The 23481-nt window shown below is 39.9% G+C and overlaps 1 protein-coding gene across 1 annotated transcript in view; it reads right to left on the reverse strand.

The window, feature by feature from the left end:
• Positions 1-6516: 6516 nt before the first annotated feature.
• Positions 6517-23481, reverse strand: part of CPLX1 (complexin 1) — a 106916-nt gene continuing 89951 nt past the window's right edge. The window contains exon 4 of the mRNA XM_021533876.4: positions 6517-11310. Within this exon, the coding sequence (XP_021389551.1) occupies positions 11113-11310 (198 nt within the window). The 3' untranslated portion in view covers positions 6517-11112. The remainder of the gene's footprint in view (positions 11311-23481) is intronic.

Genomic DNA, 23481 nt, shown 5'->3' on the forward strand with positions numbered 1-23481 from the left:
CAGACATTCTCTGCCAAACAGCAACACACTGGGGAAAAGTGGATGTGCATTACCTCTAAATACGAGCTTGCAGATGTGGCTGTTATTTTTCTTATTTAAACATTCCTGGGTGACTTCATTTAAAAATGTTGCATAAACCTGTGTGAAGCTCTCACTCTTGGGAAAGAAATGGAGCAAGCCTGGCAGAGAAATATGTTTCTTAAGCCTACCACTCACAATAAACAAATCCTAGGCTCTTAAGCAAAAGGACTGTCCTGGCATCTTTACCACAAAAGCAAGGAAGCTCAATGAGAGCTCAGGTGTCTTTATTGAGGGAAGAGATTTGTTTCAAATGTCCCTTTTTGGCCCGCTTATACCCAGAAGTGGGTTCTCCATGGACATATTGATAACCAAATAATCAGGATGACATTAGGCAGAAGGAAAGTAGGGAAGCAGAAAGCAAAGTATGAAGATGCTGTGTGTTGTCACTGGCTTTCTGTGTCCCCCTGACAGCTGGGCAACTTGCTGGCACAGTGTACAGTTTCTGGGGTGGTCTCCCAGAACAAATGTGGACATCAGCTTGCCAAGATGCTGTTGAAGGCCAGGCTGTACAGCCTGCTCTGTTGCATGATTTGTAATTCTCATCAGCTTCTTTTCTGCCTGGAAAAACCTTCTAGCATGCCTGACATGGCTGGCATAAGTGATAAGGGAACAGAGAAGCTACTAATCTTGTGAACTGGTGGTAGTGAGGGCAGAGGTTCCAGCTCCACATCAACAAACAGACATAGAAGGAATGAGTCCTGCAAACATGGCAATGGAGATACGAGTCATTTAATGCAAGAGCAGAGCTGGCCAAAACTGTTTCCACCTGGAAATGTCACATCCTTTCTCTTTCCAGGTAAAAAATAGGGAGGTTTGGAAAGCCAATTATGTGATATGTAGGTTTGGGATGTGGTGTAGGGTATATGTTTCTCTGTAATCACAAGGCAGAGCAGGAAACAGCTTTCTTTGCTAGGCAAGGAAGGTAAATGTGTTTTCTGGCAGAGATCAGTTGACATGAGAGATCAGTTAAGACAATGAAGCAGGCTCTACAAAGCTCTTCCAATATTTCCATAGCCAAGCTTCCCAGGTTTATGAAACCTTTTCCCTGGCAACTGCAAGTCCTTCACTGTCAGCAAACAGGAGTACTGCCAAGAGTCACTGTGCAGAGACTCACAAACTGCAGAAAGGAGAGATATGAACCCTTGCCTTGTCTCTCTAGAACATTTCAAGGATCCCTGAGCCTTGCTCAGCAGCCTTTCCTTGTTTCCATAACACATCACTATTAGTGTGTTTGTGCCCTTCTTCACACCTTTTGCTTTTATTTAGTCACAAAATATGTGTACTCTGGAAAGAAGCAAGCCAGGAATTTACCAGCTAGGGAGGTTGGGGCTTAGGAGGTCTTTCATTGTCATCAGTGGAGAAATGTGATGTGAATTTAGCACAGTAAGCCACTTTCTTCATGTAATGCTCTCTCTCTCACACAAATCTCTGCTCTCTTGACCAGACAATCATGCTCTGGCACAGGAGATATGCTGGGCACTGGGCTCCTGACAGGGCTGTGCCCCTATCCCAACTACAGCTAGTACAGATATCTGAAACCTTGGATGCAGCCCAGCCTGCTTCCACGGGGAACTGTTCTACACTGGAGGCTTCATGTCACCTGTCTGACAGTGACCATGACCAGTCACAGGACTGTGGAATATCACTCATAATGAACTTGGCTTTTTTTCTCTACTAAGCGTTGTTTTCCATGCTGACTACAGCCTCTCTTGGACCCTCACTCAAAGCTACTAATAGGAAAGAGGCAGAAGAGGTCTTGGCAAAATTTTTGTTCTTTATTATCTCTTATGTTATTCACTAATATGTAAAGTCTTTAGAGTTTTATTCTTCATCTGCTTTGACTAAAAAAAAAATAATTTTAAAAGCCAAGAATTTTGCCTTCTTGCTTTTCCTGGAAGATCCTTGGCCTTGATTTAGAAGAACTCATGAAAACGTCCTTGGCATTCTACTTCTGCTGAGACTTACTTTAACAACCATTTAACAACCAACAACATCTGCTGAATTCCTTGGGTTGTGCAGGACTGTCTTCTTTCAGCACTCAAAAGAGGAAAAGAGGACTCAAAGACATGTTTTTGAGTGGAAAACACTTGGAGTGTCTGAGAAATAAAGAAGTTCTAAGTGAAAGATGGCCATTCTCAGCTCACCTTTAAAGAGGCTTAGATCAGCTCATGCAGAGGGGAAAAAAGTCACCAACAGGTAAGATTTACCACCCATGAACATTTAATTGTATTGAACTGACTATGCCTGCCCTGTTTGCTAATATTCTCTAAGGGAGCACTCCATGTGTCCTGCTGCTTAAGTATGGAGTAGAATTTAAAGCAGGTAAATAAATTTCCATCTAAAAATACATGTATTTAAATATCTGACTATCAGCTAGGTTGCTTTAATTAATATTCTTGGTGTTATAACCTGCAGCAACATTTAGTAAGTGATATCCTTTTAATCTGCTGCATCTCTTCGTTCCCAGGAGTCTTTCTGACACAGATTCCTGCGATGTTGTTGACATCTGTTTCAAGAGTCCTCAGAGAAGACTGCTTATGTAAAGGACAATCTGTCTTGCTGGAACAGCTCAAAGATGGTTCAGTATCATTCCTCTCACTTCATCAGCGGGTGAAAATTATTAGCTCTGTTACTCTAGCTTCCTACTCAGGCAAGTGAGCTGACAATGGGTCATGCTCTCCCCTTTTGCTTTGCATGAGGGTGGATCTCCACAACCTGCTTTTGTGCATGGTTTTAGTGTTCATGCTCACCTATCCTTCATAACCACAGTAAAAAAAAAACACAAAAACTTGTAGAGTTTGCCTAGGAAATTTCCACTAAATTCTAGTAATACTATACTCTCATTTTTCTCCTCCAAATGTAGTGCAGAGCTCTGTTGAGTTAACCAAAAAAAGAAAAAATCCCAAACCCATGAGCAATTACCATCTGCTTGCCCATTATTTTAAATGTGTTGTGGGTATTTTTTTTTCTCCTCTCGTTGTCAGAGCCTATTAAGCTAGTCTGGCTCATGTCCACACTAAAAAAAGCTGCAATACCACCAGAAAAGGAATTATTTTATTTTTTAGGTAAAAATATGAGACCATTACGAGTTTCCTAACACTATACTATAACAAAATGTGAAAATTTTCCAAACACCTTGCATTTCATTTCCATTTACCACTGTGAAACCAAATTCTTTTTTTAATCATATAAATAAGAAGGTCTTTCAGTCTGTAACTTGATTGTCAGTCGGCAATACATGTGTTGGAATTTCTTCAAATATTACTTTGAAAAAGGCAATAACGGGTTTTGTCCCCAAGCGTCCCAGATGAGTTTCAGTAGCAAGATACTTTTTCAGAGAATCAATCTCTACTTATCTATTTATTTCTAAGTGCATTCACTTTAAAATGTTCAGATTTAGTCTGAGATTCCCACAGCATTCTCCTGATGAAATGGTGCTTCCATGGTGCACTGTTCACTTGGTAAAAAACTTTTAGGATGGCCAGGCCCAGAGAGTGGTGGTGAATGGAGTTGCATCCAGCTGGGGACCAACCACAAATGGAGCTCCTCAGGGTTCAGTTTTGGGGCTGGTTCTTCACTGATACCTGGATGAGCACGTCCAGAGAAGAGCAATGGAGCAGGTGAAGGATCTGGAGCACAAGTCCTTTGAGGAGCAGCTGAGGGAGCTGGGGTTGCTCAGCCTGGAGAAAAGGAAACTCAGGGGAGACCTTTTAACCCTCTACAGCTGCCTGGAAGGAGGAGGTACCAGGTAGGGGTGGGTCTCTTCCCCAGGTAGCAAGTGACAGGGTGAGAGGGAATAATCTCTAGTTGCCCCAAGGGAGGCCTAAACTAAAGATTAGGATATTCTTTTTAATTTTTTTTTCCCCCAGGAAGAATTGTAGAACATTGAAACAGATTGGAGCAGGGAAGTCGTGGGTGGAGTCACCATTCCTGGAAGTATTCTAAAAACACCTCAATACAGCCCTCAAGGATGTGGTTTAATGCTAAACATAGTGGTGGAGCTAAACTGATGACCCCAAGAGTCTTTTCCTTCCATGATGCTATGATTTGTCATGCTCAGTCTTCACAAAAAAGAGGTTTCTTTGTGGCTGAGGGGAGAATGTCTGATTTGCATCTGCTCAGGTCTTGACAAGATATGGAAACCTGAAAATGTGTCTCAATTTCAGTAATTTAAAAGCAAGCTGCTAGATATTGGGTTTGTACATGCAGAAAATGCCCCGCTTATCCAGCTATGAAACTGATAGTCCCATATCAGCCATACACTAGCTTCAGGATGATGGAACACACAAACAAATTAGAAATCATCATACACATACTTTGGCCATTTTCAGCAAAAGTAAAGTGAAAATTGAAACAGAATATGAAGTAGGAATACCTTAATTACATTTCAGTACATGTTCTCCCTTTTTGTGCAGACTGACCTTTCTTGGGTTCGACTTTTTTGACCAGCAGTTGACAAATTGGCAAGATATGTTCTATTATCTATAAACTTAAAGATATTTCTTAAATTAAAAATGTAATAGAAATGAATTATACTTTCATTCAGACAGTTGTTGTTTGTGATAGCCTAAGCCTCTCATAGCCCAGCTGAAATGTTCACCACACAGGTTTAAATAAGTCGTTTTCTAATTCAAAATATGCCCAGCTGCTGCAGCTCGAGGTTCCCAAATACAATGTTATAGCTGACCCTCTCATACAAAAATAGATTTTCTGAGAAAAGCAAATCTCAAACGAAAAAAATGTTTCCATCTCACAGCACTAGCAGAATTCAGCTTCCCAATACAAAGGGCTTAGCAAAGCTTGGGTGTTTGACATCACATGTTAAGGCCATTTGTCTTTTTCAGATATATTTTTACTACCTATCTCAAGCTGTCTGTAAAATCACAGGTGACAGGCTGTGGCAGAGTTATCTTCAACAAGGAATTCCCCAGTGCAGTTACAATCGTGATGTGTGGGGTTTTTGGTGGGTTTTTTGGTGGTGGTGGTGGTGAGTGTTTTGGATTTTTAATGAAAAGGGGTTAATTACAGAATAAATAAAAACCTCAGTTGGGATTTTTTAACTGGGGATGTTTATGGTGGCCACAAACCACCTGGTATGTGAATATATAGAACAGCATCATGCCAACATTGTTCAGTAGCCTTCATTTAAATCACATTTCCAGAGAGAGCTTTATGGACTTTAGATCATCCGTGGCACTTCAGGAAGAAAGTGAAATTAAGACATTAAAATGGACTTAATCAGGACTATGATGAGTATCTTTCCACCCAGACTTTCATTTGGAAGTTAAATATTTGCCCCAAGTACCTAGTCCATGCCACCACTGCTGTCAGTGAAGAGAAGGAGCTTGCAGTAGGGCTAATAATTTCATCCCAGGATCAGTGTCTGAGGAATAAATCACTAATGCATCTTCATAAATTGAGTAATTTTTAATTCCAGAGGTCCTAATAATGTGCTGTGGATTTCTTTTTTTGTTTTCCTCTAGAGAGGATTTTACCTGACAAAATGTACTTTTAAAATGGGAAAAAGTAGATTGCACCAGTCTAACCACTGTAATTTAACCTTCATTTTTCTTTCTTTTCTCTTTTCTTTTCTTTTCTTTTCTTTTCTTTTCTTTTCTTTTCTTTTCTTTTCTTTTCTTTTCTTTTCTTTTCTTTTCTTTTCTTTTCTTTTCTTTTCTTTTCTTTTCTTTTCTTTTCTTTTCTTTTCTTTTTTCTTTTCTTTTCTTTTCTTTTCTTTTCTTTTCTTTTCTTTTCTTTTCTTTTCTTTTCTTTTCTTTTCTTTTCTTTTCTTTTCTTTTCTTTTCTTTTCTTTTCTTTTCTTTTCTTTTTTTAATAAGAAAGCAGAAACTGTTTAAAAATAATAATTTACCTCCATTGCAAAATGAAACCTGTCAGTATCACCTGCTTTCATTCTTCAGTATCTGGCTCTTGTGCCCAACACTTGTCTGATATGATAGTTCTGGTTCCCTTAAGCTGTCTGTTTCTTGGGGAAACCAGTGAAAAATATTTTCTTGCCTTGTTATCTTCTTCACAGAACTTTCCATGGGGAGCCTGCCCTTGAACTCACAGTCTGCATTAGCATGTGTTAATTTTAGCAGTGTTGGGTTAAAATTCTGAGTAGGTGTTCTGGCACGTAAATAAAATGGGCTGATTCTCCACGACAGTTGTTTGGCTGCTTCTGTTAGTAAAACACCCAAAAAAAGGTGAATGATCAAACAATGGTCCTAGGGAAGGGTAGGTAAAAAGGTATTGGGTTTTCCTATGAGATGTATGGCAATATGTTTTTCTAAAGTAATGCAACACTTATATGCTGAATATAACAGTTAATGATTTGCCTGAGCGAGTAAAAAGCTGTGTGGAGCTTGCCATTCAAAACCATGCTTCGATTTCCAAATGTAGCCTGACAGGAATTTCACAGGAAAGCATTGCAAACAATTTATGAAATCACTGGGGTTTTTTATTGGCTGTGATTCCATTTTAAAAGAACATCATACCATTTACCCACATCATGCAGGAAAAAATACCAGGAAAATAACAAATTAAAATCACATTCACAATGTCTCTACTTTAAATCATCCTCAAGTACTGCATGCATCTGAAAGAAAGCTGGGGAGCATTTCTACTAGAAAATGCATGACTAAGTTAAGTTTTGTTCTGTGTGTATGAAAGAGAGAAACAGGCAATTTTTTTAATGACAGTACTGAAACATTTTACTAACTCAGTGCATGAAGAAACAGTTATCTTGATAACATATATTCAGAACAAATACAGACAACTTTCAGATACAGAAGACGTTACATTTAGATCACAACAGCTAATTTCTAACAATGCTTGTTCTAGCACAAAAAGCTTGGCAAAAAGATGTATTCAGCAGCACTGGTATGGTCTTTCTTGATGAAGGAAAGAGGCTGGGAGGGATCTAAGCCATGTATGATACTAGAAACATAGACAGAGGAACTCCAAAGTGATTAAGCACATGATCTTATATTTTGTTTTATTCATTTTAAACAGAAGAGTAGCATTGATAATTAATATTGCAGTCTGATTTCATATGGCTTTCTCTACATATAAATGTGAGTTCACAAGGTCAATGGCAAACTAAATCATTTACCCTCCAAATGAGAAGGCCCTTTGACTGTTTTTTTACTAACCTGTAAGGTCTTGGAGTTGTGAGGGAAAATGACTGCAGTGTCTAGCCAACAACCTTTCTGTGTAAATAAAAACTAGTTATAAAACTAAAATACCTCATTTACCTGAGATTGAACAGACCAGTGATGCAAATAAAACAATGTCATGAAAGACAAAAAGATAGTCAGAATCCAAACAATGAACCATACTTCTCTTTGGTCTCTTAAGTGCTTCATCACCTGCTTGAGTGCCAAGGGGAGAAGTGTGTGAGACAACGCTTCTGACTTCCACACATGAGCCAAAGGTGTCTGTGTCCCTTGTTACCAGCTCTGAGTGGGAAGGGAAATAGATGGGCAGAAGAGAAGGGAGAGTGCCTTGCTCTTGAGTCTGTTCCGCATGGCTTAGGCACTTCAGGGCCGTGGAATGACTTGAGGACAGATCCACTCTCATGCAACATGCCAGAGTTATGTGAGGCAAAACCAAACAAAACCTATCCAGGACCTGTGGTAGATCTTCTGTCATGTTTCTTATGGCAAGAAAAGGGAAATGGGAACCAGCACACACCTGGATGAACTCTCCGCTGTCAGTGGAGGAAGGGCTGGTGCAGGTGTGGCTAGGTGAGAATACAGAAGTGATTAAATGGCTGAGCTGGGAAGCCCCCACAATGAAAAAGACTCAGTAAACACTATTTAATAAATCGCCTTCCCTTTCTCTCTTGTTTTGTGAACCTGGAATGAGGCCTACCAGACTCAGTATAGTGGTCCTATGGCTCTCTTCAGGGGTTCAATCCAGATGTTCACACAGCTCAGGAGCTCAGCTCACAGGGGCAGTATTTTCAGTGTTCTGAGCCCAGGGATAGCAATACTTGTTTAAGAAATTTTAGTATAGTCTACACAAGATCCTGACTTCGACCAATCATTCAATACCAGCAAACTGCTGAGACACAATAATCTAAAATGGTACTAAAGTCTTCCTTTCTCTCTCTCTTCTCCCCATCTTCTCCAATTTTCTCACCTTCCACAGATGTGTGCACAAACACGTACATCAAGCTGTCAGAGAGACTGTGAAAACAATCAGCACTAACACTCTGCAAGAAGAATGCTGGGTAGAAAATTCTGATTTTATATCAGAACAGTCTTTGGTTGGATGAAGAAAGGAATCAGTAACTGGTGCTAGGGAAAGGTCAGCAAGCAAGTTGTAGAGAAAAGCCCAAGTAAAGTGGAATAAGCTCATCTTCTGATTTGTTTGCAGAGTTCTCCAGCACAAGGCCAGGGGAATATATGAATGGATGTGTTCATTTTAGCACAGGCACACTTCTGCTGGTTTTACTTATGTATTACAGGATGAGTGCCACAGAGATTAATCAAGGCATTTCAAAAGTATTGATGTTTCTATGTCAGTGATGTAGGATAGGAGATAGTGACCAATGAGTGGCTGAAATTAAGAACCAGGCTCTGCCTTGTAGCTTTTGGGGATGTTTGGTACTCTGTAGTAGAGCATCAAAATAAGCTGCTGCCCCTGTGATAGAAAGAGAGTTTCCAATTTTGTGAGATTTACTAAAACAGCCTCAAATTACTAGTTGCTGAATTTGCATGGAGTGAGTAGGACACTCTTCCTAGAAAATGGTAAATTGTTCAACACTGCCATGCTGTACTGATTTATAGAGTGTTTTGGGTTTATTGAAAGTCTCAGGAGGGAAGCAGTCATCTTGTTTTAAATGAAAGTTAGGCGGAAAAAAGTCTCACTGACATTATCCAAATGAGTAAAACCTGCCTTCTGGATAGCCCTTGGCAGCTTGTACTTGAACAAACAAGTCTTTTTCATAGATTCAGCCGGAAACAAGTTGTATCTTTATCAACATGTTCTGACTTGTATATCAGCCAAACCTCTTCAAGCTCTGCCTTGGATTCAATAAAAAGTTACATTTGAAATTATTTGAGAAGAAGTGAGGACTATAACACCTGAATAAAAATTGTGCAAAGACGGCATACTATATTTATTCTCTTTCAAAATACTCCTTTCCTATTACAACAGATGCTACTGGAAGGTACAGATCTCTCATGCTCAATTCCTTAATCATGGTACAGATTTCTTTTGCTTATCTGGAAAGGTGATAAATGTTTCTAAAATATCTTATTCATTATAATATTAAGGTGTTTGCCTAAATTTAGTTGCACTGAACAAGTGTAAAGAAGATACATTGAAATAAAATGGTTAATTTAGGCACATAATGAAGTGTCTGATATTATCCTCCTTTACCTTGCCATCAGAAAGAGTGTATTTGCTTTCAAATTTCATCCATGTACTTAGGAAATTTTTGTTGTTCCCAGGACAGGGACAAGCAATGCTAGTTCTGCCAGCCAAACCCTGATTCTCCTGACAAGATTGTGAGACTGAGATGGCATGTCTACAGCATCGACTACAGAGACCTAGCCAGATGCAAAATTTCAGGATTAGTTCTTCAGATGACAAGCCAGATACCTGATCAAGAGAACCTGTGTTCAAAATAGGTCTTTTTATTGAGTCTATGTAGGTATTGGCAAGTCAACATCTCCCACAGAATTTGGATTTTCTTATGCAATTATGTGATATCTACAGTGTTTTTTTGAGGAGACCTCTGTACCTGTGTCTGCAAAAGGCCACAAAGATAATGGTGAGAAAAAAAATCAATCTTCTCCCACCCTGCTAACATCAAGGGATACCACACACTTCTGTAATTATTAATTAGCTCCTGCACAGCACTAAGAAGCATCCTCACTTTTATGCCTTTATAGTAGGTAGAGAATGAAACCTACATTTTACAGGTGCACAATCTCAGTGGGGCAGAAAATAAGTGACCTCCCCAAGGCAATGCAGTAATTTAGCACAATAAACAACATGGATATTTATGGATCTGCCATGGCTAACATTCAGACCACCACACACTCCCATACCCTGCAGGAAAGGGTGGGCAGGACACAGCCACCACAATGTGCTGGAACCCAAGCACTGCTGGAAAGGGGATGGTTGAAAATGGCAGAAAGAGGAAGATTGGTTAAACAGAGCAGCAAATACATTTGTCATTGGCTTCAGAGGGGTTGGGGAGGTCCTCTGCCAGAGCACTATGCACTCTTCTATGGTTTCAGCTCTCTGTATGGCAAGTGCCTGACCAATTTTTCTCATTCAAGGTAAATGTATGGCTAATTCCCAAAGTAACATGACTCTTGCTTAGATTCTGAGGCATTTAACTTCTACAGCATTTGAGGGCAGATGACTCACTTCTTCCACAATTCTGAGTGATGTCAGCTGTGTAAGTCATGCATGATTTACTTTCCAAACAATCTTTTATTTATGTCACAGATGGAATTAAAACAGAAAAGCTCTGCTTCCATGGGACAACTGAGATATCCCTTCTGAGAGCAGATGTGCTCAACAAAAAATGGCTAATGTGACCCAATCAATAGGAACATTATAATAATGACTAATTATTATCAATAATAAAAATAAGATCATTTAAAAAAATTAAAGAGGCCACTGTTCATACTTAGTGAACACTCCTTCTTGCATTGGATGGAAATGAGATTGTTCCTTTTCTATGCCTGATGTGCAGTTGCCTTATTTAACATACATAGTACTATGGCTTATAATAAAAGTTGTGTAGTCTGCAGCTTTTTAATCTTTACATCCATTCAGAGGCATCTACTGGATGTGACTATGTACAAAATTAAGGAATGGATGAGTCTTGGGGTGGAGGAAAGGGAGAGAGGCAGTTGGGAGGGAATGGGAAGCAAAGGGACTCCTAGTGAGCAGTTGAGGGCAGAGGTGGGGAGGACTGCGGGATGAATGGCAAGATTGTAAATCCCCATTGGGCAAAAGAGAAATCCTTTGCAGTACTGTTTATGCCCATCTAACAGTCTGCAGCTGTTACTTCTTGAACATGTCCTGCAGGGGCCCTGGTAAGTATTTGATGACTGTGTCTAGGATGCTCTCTTCTTCTTCCTCCTCCTCATCCCCACAGCCAGGAGGGATTGCCTTCTTTGGGCGTGTCAGACTCCCTTCAGCATTAGCTTCCATTGCAGCCTGGGCTTCTGCTTCCTTTTCTTCCTTCTTCTTTATCCCATACTGCAGGGGAGAGATAACACATTGTCTGAATCATAATATGAGAAATAACACATCTGCTGAACAGAGCGGCTGATGAAGCCGACCATTGCATGTGGTGCCTCATATTCTGCAGTAAGAACATCACATTTGCTCATTTTGCTCTTTTACACAGACACTAAAATATCCATTCTAAGAACCCTGCACTAGGTATAGCCCAATGAATCGATAGTTTTCACAAGAAGCATCACAAGATGCTGAGATCCCTTAGAAGCAAGCACAGGGGAGAAACTGAGACTTTGCAGCCAAGGGTCACTAGTAAAGAGAATATAAGCTTTGTGTTAGTGAAGAGTTAGAGCAGCATTCTACTGATGTTGATCCTTCTCTTTTCTGTTAACAAGTCTGATGCTCAGGTCCATCACCCACAATGATTTCTAAAGTCCATCTGCAGCATTTTATAGTTTATAGATGTGGCAAAACTTCAGGGAAAAAATAGATACCAACAAAAAAAAGCAAACGGGTCAGGACAGACAGGACGGAAGTGAGGACAACAGTTTTAGATATTCTCATGTCGTACATATCCTATAACATTCATTCATGTTCTCTTTGTACACATGGGACAGAAAGATCTCTGTGAGAAAATCAGCTGACTCATATTATTTGAAGAGAAACACTCTGAACCCTGTGAGTTCAAACCTTGAAATTTGCTACTTCCACTAAGAATTGGCAGCATGCCACTAAGACATTACATGAGTAACCAGAGTACATGAGTAGCCAGAATCTTATTTTATTACATTACATTCAAGAGGCTAGATTTAATACAGGGTTAAACATATGCACATGCTGCTCTTTCCATGAGTGTTTGCACTGCTTCAGAAATTAAGGTGATACACAAGGAAAAAAAAAATTCAATTCAAACTGCCACATGCAAATCTAGAGCAAAAAGTCTATGTGCAAGCTATCCTCTGTATTATTAAATCATAGAATAGGCTGAGAGGTGAATTTCAAAGCCATTCAGTCCAAGCAGTGAGAAGGAACATTTTCAGCTAGATCAGGTTGTTCAGAGACCTGCTCTGTTTATTGAGGTCAATTCAAATTTCCCAGAGTGTTTCCAACTTTTTGGATGATAAATGGAGGTTAAACTTTCTTGGTACTGTGATCGTGATGCAAACTCAGGAAGTGTCCCACTTCTTAGTGCCCAGCTGTGCTTCAAAGAGGCCAGCTGTACCTTTCAAGGATGCTTGCAGCCCCCAAGCTCACAGCTCCCATTCTGGCATCAGTATTCTTCTGCTTATCCTTTTCACCTTGTGAAAAGGTACCTTAGTGGCTGCTCTCTAGCAGCTCCTCAGCCACCAGTCACCTCACAAGCACATGCACAATTGCTTACAATCCATGTTGCATGAATACACTTGAAAACAACATTGAAAAGAAAACTGAATATGATTTCAAAAACACCAAAGAATTAAGTTGGTACCATGCACTCAGTATTTTCAAGAACCAATAAAATCTTACTGATGAATAGACATTAATTAGATGCTATTTTCATTATTTTTTCTTTTCATTTTTTCTACTTCTAAAATTAGAACAAATTGTTAACCAGTAAAACCAAACGTGCACTGCTGCATTCATGACTTTTTGATTTCAGAGGGCTGTTGGGTGTGACTTTTCCTCCTAAATATTTCTAGGCAGAGGTATAATTTTTGATTCCTTTCTCCATTGTTATTTATATTTGACAACCTGCAAAGTAGAAAGCAGTGGCTTCAAAACACTCTCACTCTCTAAATCAATTTTCTCATGACAAAATTTTCATTAAGGACTTTTGTCTTATAATTTTTGTACCTCCTGGGTGCTGGTTACGCCTGATTTCACAGGAAAGATATTACAGACAAATGATATCTCCATTCACATGTCAGACAAAGAAAGAATTTGACCAACTTATAGTTACAGAGCTGTACACCACAAAGGGAGATATCTCTAGGTGATTTCTGTGTGATTTATACACAGATTGCTCTTTTCTTCCCCAGCTAGAGTGGAACAGTAGTGGAGACACCAAAAATCATAGTAACACACATGTATCCTGCATGTTTTCAAATCCTCCATCTCAAAACAAGTATCAGCTCAAGATGTATTGTTCCCCTAGCTCAGGAACTTGCTGAACAAACATTCAGCTCACAGGAAGGAGTGAGTGGAACAAAACCAACCAGTTAGTAGAATCCAGTATTATAATTTAAATTTGGTAGTATTTTGTAATGCTTTGCATTAACAATAATGTAAGCTGTGAAGATTCATAGGTGAATAAAATTACATACTTTAGGTTTGAATAGTTTCAGAGGAAATAAAATTATAGAAATGAAAGTCTTAATATAAGAAAAAATTTAAAGAAGTGTCTTCACATGAAATCATTCATTTGACGTCAACAAATTATTTTTAAAAACATGACTAAAAATAATCTTCCTGGTACTCCGGTTTTCCTGAGGATAGGAAATATTTCATTACTTCCAAAAAGTTTAAGGGATGAGAATAGTTTCATTTTTACTCAAAGTTCAACCCTACAAAATTTAATATCAAAAGTTTTATCATTACTGCTTGGCCTTCAGTCACATATTCACATTTTCTACTATATGCAGAATTATAGACCTAACCCAGGAAGATACTGAAACATTTTTAGTATGTGTACCCTCTTGCCACTCCTAAAGTTATTACTCTGTGGCCACATGGGGATTGTTGTCAATGGGTGATGTTAGAGAAATGCTGTCAGCCTGGAATCCTCAGCCAACAGCTGGAAAGAGCAGGGAAAAAACACCCAGGCCCTTGGCTTAGCCCACACTCACTGACTGCATGTCAGGAAAAGACCAGACTAACACACTAACACACAACATCAACCTCCTCCCCGTCTCCTTTCTTATGCCTGTGAAAAATGCATATTTATGATTGGCTTTTCGCAAATGTTGCAATGAATATTATATGTGTAATGTTAGAAAGTTATGCTGTATTAATTCTCTTACGTATTGTGTTAAGTGTAGTTTTAGGTTACAACATAATGTTAAAATAGAGACTATGTATGTGGGGGAAGTTTGTTTTTAGGAATGAGATACTCGCTTTGAGGAACACTTAAATCTTCCAAAGGAGAGGAATTTATGGCTTCTTATCAGAAGAAGTTAATTTCTTCAGGCCTTGCTCAGACAAAAACACCAGGGGATTAAAGGGAACAGTTGACATACAACAGGCAGAGTTTCTTGTTTAGAATAGAATATTTGCATAACCATGAAGGATATATGAATATGCAACAAGTTTACTGTTTTAAGGGTGATTCCTTTGTTCACAAGGTATGTTTTTCCTGACTTAGTGTCCAAGAGCATATGGACCTCCATAATTCTTTGCTTTTCATTGTCTTGTAATTGTCCTAACTCTATTACTCTATTTGTATTATTATTTTTATAACCATTTTATTATTATTAAACTTTTAAAATTTTAAAAACCAAGTGATTGGCATTTTTCACATGTCTACAGTTTTTCACACGGCAAAGTAGTTTCATGAACTGGAAACATTCTGGAAATGTTGAGCCAATGGGATGTGCAGCCCAAAATGTGGACCTATTATAAATACAGATGCAATTTCTTAGGCCGACAGCTTCTACTAAAAATCAACAGGCCATCGAATGAATAAACAGTAATATCCAAGTTAAGAGGCTTGCAGAAGTCTTTGGGTCAGGAGTGGAACTGACTCTGCAGGAAGACAGCAGAAATCAACATTCAAGGGAGTGGTTTTCCTTGAATGAGATTTGTAACTGCCTACTAGAAACAAGCAATTTATCTGAAAAAACTGAAGAACTAAAAAAAGGAGGGGGAATACTGAAATAGAGATTTTCTGGAATTCACTTGAGTTAACAAAATGAATTAGGCATTTAAATTTTAGCTTGTAAAAATATGTGTTAAATTTTAACCTTTTACTTAAGAAACTTCTGCCTTTGTACAAAGAGCATAGGAAAATGAAAACTTCTGAAGCTTCTTGCATAAAGAACAATACCGGAGGGGACTAAGGATGCAAAGAGCCCAGATAAAGAAGCTTCTCTGTCTCCAAGCCCATCAAGACTGACAGATGTACTCAGATAAGCACCAAAGGACCAAAGGAGCTTGCACTAAGAGGAAAAGTTCAGAAGTTCAATCATGAGGAAGACCACAATCTTCAGCCTCAAGAGACAACCAGAGACACCCACAAGACCACCACAACAAACCACATTTGCCCAGAGGGGTGTGGACCTCTTTAGCATGAGAGGTGAGGATAGGTGGGGCCAGGGGTTGAATATGCATAGAAAAGTTGTGTAATGTACTACATATAGAACACTTTTGTGAATAAAAGTGTGGGTCAGACCAAGGCTCAGAGCACAAGTTTTTTGGAGAGGTATCTCACTTGTGCTGGGTGCTGACATACATACCTACTTCATAACTACCCCAGGTTGTGGAGTCTATTTATTTATTCCACGTATTACTTCAATACAAAGACTACTTGAAGACTATATGGTAGGACAAGAGGAAAGTCAGGAAAAAACTCTTCCCTCCAAGGTGTTCTGAGAGCTTGAAACTGGACCTTAGTCCAAATATTACTGCATATGAAATAATATTGTGTGAAATAATACTGTCTATCACATAACACTGAGCTTTGTCTTCTGGGAAAAGGCTGGCATGTGAATTGTAGTGGTTACATCTCTCTTCAAGGAATTGAACTTTGTAGTGCTTTTGCACAGCTGCAGGTAGAGAAGTGCTGAAACTATGTCAAAACAGCTGTGGCAGATACAGCCATCCTTGGAATTACTATTATATTTACTAGCTAGGGTTTGAAAAGATACTGAGAGTTTTAAATGCTTATTCCTTATCTTGCTTCCTATAAATGTTAAGGGATATAAAATAACAGCTCTGTTTCATTCATATTCAGAGGCCTGCAGGCCAGAATAAAAGCTCTGGATTAAACCCTCCAGCAGAACCAACTCCTTCCTTCACCATAGCCTTAAAACCTTCTCCAGAAGATGGAAACCTGAGGAGCGACCCTCTGCGAGGGAAGCTCCATCCTGGACTTGTCTCCATGTGCCCGGCTGCAACATCCAGCTAGCCAAAATGTCTCTGGGGTGAAACACCACAGTGGCCACCATTTGGTCCAGCAGCAGGGCCAGACAAGCCAAGGCAGCTCCCGCTCTCAATATTGGTACCACCAATAGCCAGACTTCAAAGCATATGGTTAGAAAAGACACTGGAAGGGCAACATGCTCTCCATTTTATCTCAAGAGTTAACTTGAACGGAATAAATCTTTTTCCTAGACTCTAACTACTGAAAATCTCTCACCTATTCTGGAACTTAACTACCCTTTGCAATTAAAATATTTATCCTCATGTCTAATTTGTTTTGCCATGAAATGCCTTAAAAAAAAAATCTGGAAAATATGCAGCGACTGCAAAAAGATTTATCTTTCACCTGTCCTTTTGGACAATATTTATCAATTGTGCAAAGTTCTTATTCTTCCTTTCCATTACCAAAGAGAACATCAGCCCAATTTAGATCTTTCCATCATTAATGCATGGAATTTTCTGCCAGGAATATATGATATATGTAGGACTGAAACAAATCAAGAACAATAGATAGAGTTCAGCACTGACCTTTAGTTCCACAACTGTAAGACTCTAGGGTACAGAAAAAGACTCCCCTTTTATTTGATTTGTGCAAACTTGGAAATCTTTCTACATTATTTCTTTGGTCTCTCTGTGAGTAAACAGGCTGTCAAATACAGGAGGTGAGAATGCTGAAACCCAGAGCCCCAAGTACACTGTTGTCACCACTGTTTAAAGCACAGAGCATACTTTGATGTAGATCTGCCCAAAAATGTGCCCTGGCTTTTCTTTCACCTCAAATCTGCTAATTTCATTTTGTGCTAAAATTGGCTCTTTTTGATTGCTTGTTTTTGTTGGTCTATGTGTCTTTGTAATCAGTTCATTCATCCTGAGTTTGATAGTGAGGATTAGTCCCCAGAAAATGTGTGGGAGAGCCTTTTAACACATACAAAAGGAAGACATTCTCTGTCTCTCAAGTAACCCATTTAAGTGCAAGGTCTGCCATGCAGTGTTAGAATTACAGACAGTTTCAGGCAATTCAGACATGGTGACTCTAGATAACCCCTTTGCTTTCTGAGGAGTATGAATGAAGAATCAAAACTTGCCACGTGGGCAATCATGCCAATTTCAAGCTGTGGTAGGAAATGAAAGGTATGAGGGAGTATGCAGGGTGTCTGAGTCCATGACACACCAGCAGGGTGTGTGGGGATGTGTGTGGGGGCTCTGTGTGGAGTGAGTGTAGGTGTGGGCATTTTCTTGTCTCTACATGCTTCTGACCCTGTCAATGTATTAGCAGAAGACAGCTGATTAATAATGGAAAAGAACAAGGCAAAGTCTGGCAACCGCAGTCCTAAACTACATTGTTCAACTGTATGTGAGCCAAATAGGAGCACAGCTCAGGAGAGAGGTGGCAGAGAGAAAGAAAGGAGGACAATTAAACTTCAGGTAGGGGACACTTGAAATGCAAAGCCAGGGCCTCATCTCTCCTGGAAAAGATGTTCTGAAACCATCTCCTTGGGGGCTGTCAGCATTTTCCAGGCAGTTTTCCAGCAGTGATTATTTGTAAACCTCACTCGTGTATCTTGAATCCTTTACCTCATCCAAGATTCCACTTCCCCATTAGCTCCCTGTGGCTACACATGTCTTGCTACTCTGTGCTTGCTCAGGCTTTCAGCTCTGTCAAAATCACAGCAATTCTTCTTGCATGACCTGTCTTGTTTCAGGTCTTCCAGTATGTTCTTCACTCCTACCCCCCTGTTTCTCTAAGGGGGCTCTTGCACCACAAACACAAATCAGATGCCAACGCAGATTTCAAAGGGCTCAGCTGATCTTCATCAGGCTCCATCAGCATCTTCTTCTGGCGACACTGGGTGAATCTAGCAGTCTTTCCTTCTCCCCCATAGCAATATTGCTACCTGAGAACCACACCCCTGGTTTCCATCCCAATTAGCTGTGGAACTGCAGAACAATCCTATGGGAATACCCAGTGCCCCAGGCATCCAAGAGTAATGCTATCCTAAACAGCAGAGATGAAATTTGCTTTTCTGCTGCTCCAGAACAGATGGAGTGCAAGATAAAGCACTGCTCTCTGGAGGAAATCAAATCTGTACTCAACAAGCCTAGTTTGTTTACTTTGATTGAAAACAACATCATATCTGTCCACTGTCGCCGTTTAAGTGAAAACCAGAACTGCATCAGGTTCCTGATTGCAGAAGCCATCTCTGAATCTTCTGCAGATCAAGGGGAAAACTCAGATCAAGGGGAAATGTTTCATTGGTTTCCGTGGAGACCAGCCCAGACAAACCTGGTTAAAAGAAAGGGATCATAGGATTATAGAATGGCTTGGGGTGGAAGGGATATTACAAATATCTCCAAATCATCCCAAACCCCCTACAGGCAGGGACACTTCCACAAGACCAGTTTGCTTAGAGTCCAACCAGCCTTGGGTGAGAGGAGAGGTGCACCAGCCATCTAATCATCTTTGTGACCCTCCTCTGTCCTTGCTCCAGCAGCTCCATGTCATTCTCATGTTGAGGATTCTGACCTGGACACCGAGCTCCAGAGAAGTTTCATGCAAGCACAATAGAAGGATATAATCACTTCACTGGATCTGCTGGCCAAGCTGCTTTTAATGCAGCCCAGGATAGGATGATTTTCTGGATAGTAATGTGCACATTGCCAAGATATTGCAAAACTCTTATCCATGCTCAAACCCTTCTCCTCAGTGATGCAGCATTTCTGAGAGAGAGATATCATGATTTATGTTTAGAATGAGATTTGATCTACTCCAGTCAAGGCCTCAGATTTGGGCCTTGCAAGGCCTTCCAGCCTCTGACGCAGTTAGAAATTAAGAGTTTGTGGGGCAGTTAGAAATTGTATAAAGGTGTAATGGGGAGCACTGGGCTGTCTGGGTGTGAAGTAGTATAGGTTTATAGTGTAAGGTTTAGGCCGCCTTAAGACAAAGATAAACAATGTTAGCTTGCCAATGAGAGTGCCTTTGTAAGCTGTAAACTGTGTAGAAGTGTATAAAAACTGCCATCTTCTCTTGAATAAACGAAGAACGTTCTGTCCAGCCAGCTCCCCCGATTTAATGAGGCCCCTGGCTTTTCCTCAGGGCTACTCTCAATCCATCTGTTTCCCAGTCTGTATCTGTGCTTGGGATTTCCCTGGCTCACATACAGGACCTTGCACTTGGCCTTGTTGAACTTCACGGGGTTTGCACAGCCCCACTTCTCCAGGCTGTCCAGGCCCCTCTAGGTGGCATTCCTTCTCCGCAGCACATTGGCTGCCCCACACAGCGTGGTGTCTGTGAAAAACTTGCTGAGAGAGCCCTCGATCCCACTGTCCATGTCGCTGACAGAGATGTTAAACAGTGCCAGTTCAACACCAAACCCTGAGGACTCCATGCATCTCTGGTGCCCACTTGGACAGTGAGCCTTTAACCACATGGAGAATCCTAGAAGACAAGGAGGCTAAATGTATATGTTTCAAACACTTAGAGCCCAATAGCTGTGGAGCCAACCATGCCAATAATAACAGCCAAGAATTGTTAGTAGTGGCCATAAGGAGGTAAGCGCAGAACTTTCAAGAACAAAAATCCTTATTCTGGCTCCTGTAGATAAGCCCAACACAACCACACGAATGAGGTCAAGAAGTGGGCATGGACTGTAAGGGGGAAATAAGAACATACATGACCCCTGATAATGGAACCCATCCTTCCTTCCTTCTTTCCTTCCTTCCTTCCTTCCTTCCTTCCTTCCTTCCTTCCTTCCCCCCCCCCACTCCCTCACTCCCCCCCTCTCTAATTCATCTCTTCCCTTCTTTCTTCCTTTTCATCTTAACCCTTTAACCAAAATCCACTGCCATGTGCTTATATGGTAGGTCAGGGACCAGCTATTACCAATTTCCATGCCGCCATGCCAAATGTGTAATTTACTAATAAAATCTTCTGAGTTTTTGTGGAGCTTTTGACTTTTGCTGTTACTTCTGACCACAAAGATTTTTAAATTTTGCATGCTCCCTTCCCTGTAAGGATGGGATGCTACAGCACAGCTCTTCATAACCATCCAACCAATTCTTTAACTACCAAGTGGTCCAGCCAACAAATCTGTGTCTCTTCAGCTTAGAGGATCCATGATCTTGCTGGGCATCTTTGTTGGGATTCATCGTTCCTGAGTTTGGAGGTGGAGACCGTGTATATTGAACAGTTTTTTTGGACTCCTATTCACTTCAGATTTATCCTCTGGTATTCTGCCAAGCAGATCTCTGAAGGGCCTAAGGTCTGCTCTCCTGATATCCAGTTACAGGAGCCATCCACAGGGACTGTGCTAAGTTTTCCCAGCCTTTTTTTCCCATTACTACACACAGATAGTGTGAGCTACAATTTGTGAACAAATTTACTACTCTTTGGAAACCAGGACTCTGAGAAACAACAGATGTGGGTATCATATACCATGAAATCTTTGAATACTCAGCAGAAAACACATTTTCATTCTCTCTGTATTTGCAAACATGTTTATTTTGTTCCTTTTGTGTGTGCAGCATCCATATTAAAGCAAAACCTTTCAGCAATATGGTCAGCCTCAGCAAGAGGGAATGAGGTCTTGAAAGCTTCAGGAATGGAGATAATTACATTACTAGCAAAGTTCTTTCATTTTGTAATCAGAGAAAAAATCTCCAGAGTAAGCAGAGAATATCTGACTCTTGAGGAAGAGCATAGGACCAGAGGCTCCAAAGTACTGATTTTACCAGAAGGGTGGACTGAAATCAGTGCACTGACTCATGACCACAGTGCCCAAGATAGAGTACACACTGAAATCCTAAACCTGTTGGGTCCCAGTGGAAAAAATCTCCCCCAGAATCCAACTTGCAGCTTCAGTTAAGAAAATCTGGGTCAATTTTATTCTTCAAAGCAGTTAAGCAGGATAAGAAGAAAGAAAATTTACATATTCCACAGTAACAACTGCAGTTTAATTGCTCATAGGTTACATTAAAAGTTTAGATTTGCTTCATGATCACCAAGATGAGGTCAAGCTGCAGAAGGTTCCCATGAGAACAGAGGCATTTTCCAGTGATGCAGAGCTGGTGTGCTCCTAGCCAAAGAATGTTATGATTTCTTGTGTTTCCAAAGTCTACGTTTAGTTTTCCACAAGAAAATCTTCCCAGAGGCCAATGGCAGGATCCTGGAAATGGGTAAATGCAGTTGCTTTTATGAGTTTAGAAGAATTCATGTTATAGCTACATATCTGAAAGCATAAATAAATCCATAGGATATATCTTTCTTTATGTGTGTGCTATGTAAGCTCAGAACATGGAGTATAAGTTGCTCATCCTTCTTCCTGACTCCTGCATTTATTTCCTTTGCCAAGCCTTTCTTTTAGTACAAGGCTGATATAATTATTTCCCCAGGAGACTGAAGCAATTTAGATTATACACAACTATTTCTTTTCTATAGCTTGTGTTTACCACATGCGACAGCTCTTTTTTGGTTTGGTTCTTGTTTGGTTTAGGTTTTCTGGATTTGTTTTTATTTTTACATTACTAAATCTTATTTTGAAAGCTCTAGTCTAGTCAGTATATTTTAAAAATAACCTAATACAAGTGCTCCAGAGGATAAAGACTGGTTCACCGCAGGATGAGGAGTCATATTTTTTTCTTGAAGTGCAAAGCATGATGAAGATCCAGGTAATTGCCAAAAGAAATACAGCTGGTACTCTCTTCGGCAATAGGGAATTCATTGTTAGCTCATGAGTCTTAAAAATTAATTATTATCCTGCCTTGCTAGGTTTGTTCCTAGTGGGGTTCAACATTTCATTGACTTATTGATCACAAGTGCTTTCACAGATTGGAGTTTGAAGACAGCTGAAAATTCAGAGGTTGAGCCCTAAGCAGCTGATTCATTTTAAGTTCAGCTTTCAGTAGGTAAACTGTGTGAGCTCTCTGCATCTCATCTCTGCAAATCCTTGAGAAGCCATGAAAGGAAGATTTTTTAAAAAAACAGTTTCTTAAATATCAGTTTTGTTTCTATCATATTTCTAGAGCATTTCCCTATTAGTTATAGAGATTATAAAGCTTTAGGTACTCCTTGGTGTTTTGTAGTACACTAAAAAAGGCTCATGAACATGTAGCATGGTGTTATTAGCAAAGTAATAGGTTAACAGAGCTCATCACAGCAGAGCAAGAAGGAACTTAGGAAGGATTCTGGAAGTGGTACCTCATACATGACTGAAAGCACACTCCAGGTAAATTTGTGTTCCCTAGTGTAGTTCAGCACTGTGAGGGACAGCTGCATTTAATTGTCGTCTTCTATTAGACAGTAGTTTTGAGGAAAATTAAAAGGATAATTTTCTATCTAAAAATATTCAAGAGATTATAAATACAGATTATTACACACACAAAAAAAAAAAAATTAGAATAGAGACAACTAACAGTCCCAGGTATAAAAGTAGCACCCATATCACTACTGCTAAGAATTCAAAGAACTAGTCTGGGAGGAAAAGAGGCCCTTAGACCAACATTTAGGTATACATCCACAATTTTTCTCTACTTTCTGTGTGGCCACATGGGAGACAATAATTACTTTTTGGTGAGCAGAGAATTTAAGTAAGATTTACCCTTCTAAAGGTGCTACACAGAGTCTGTTCTGAAACACAGTCACATTGCTTACAATGAGGCCACACTGCAGTATAAGAAGTTGTTTCTGTGCCATTTTCATATGTTATACTGTCCTCAGTAACTTCCCTGGGATGATAGGAAGAATTTGACAGGACAATAAACTGCCTCAAACTTTTCAAGAAGAATTTTTTTTTAAGTAACCTACACCAAAGTTGTAAATGGTTTGTGGGCAGCACAAGATAATGCAATTCAGCAATAAAAGAGATCAGGAAATATTTGTTAGGTGATTATCTTTAGTCCTTGCTTTGAGACTACTTAATTGTTGTCATCAATTCCTTGGGGATTCTTCTGTGTGGAACCAATCCTGCCATTGCAGCTAGGATCTAAATAGCACAGCCACCTTGCCAGTACATTTGTGGAGACCAAAGCATTGTCACAAACTCTGAGCCAAGACTCGGAAAAATCAAAGGTAGTTAATCA

The sequence above is a fragment of the Lonchura striata genome, chromosome Z (genome assembly GCF_050655825.1).
Source record: "Lonchura striata isolate lonStrDom1 chromosome Z, ASM5065582v1, whole genome shotgun sequence".
Lineage (NCBI taxonomy): Eukaryota > Metazoa > Chordata > Aves > Passeriformes > Estrildidae > Lonchura > Lonchura striata.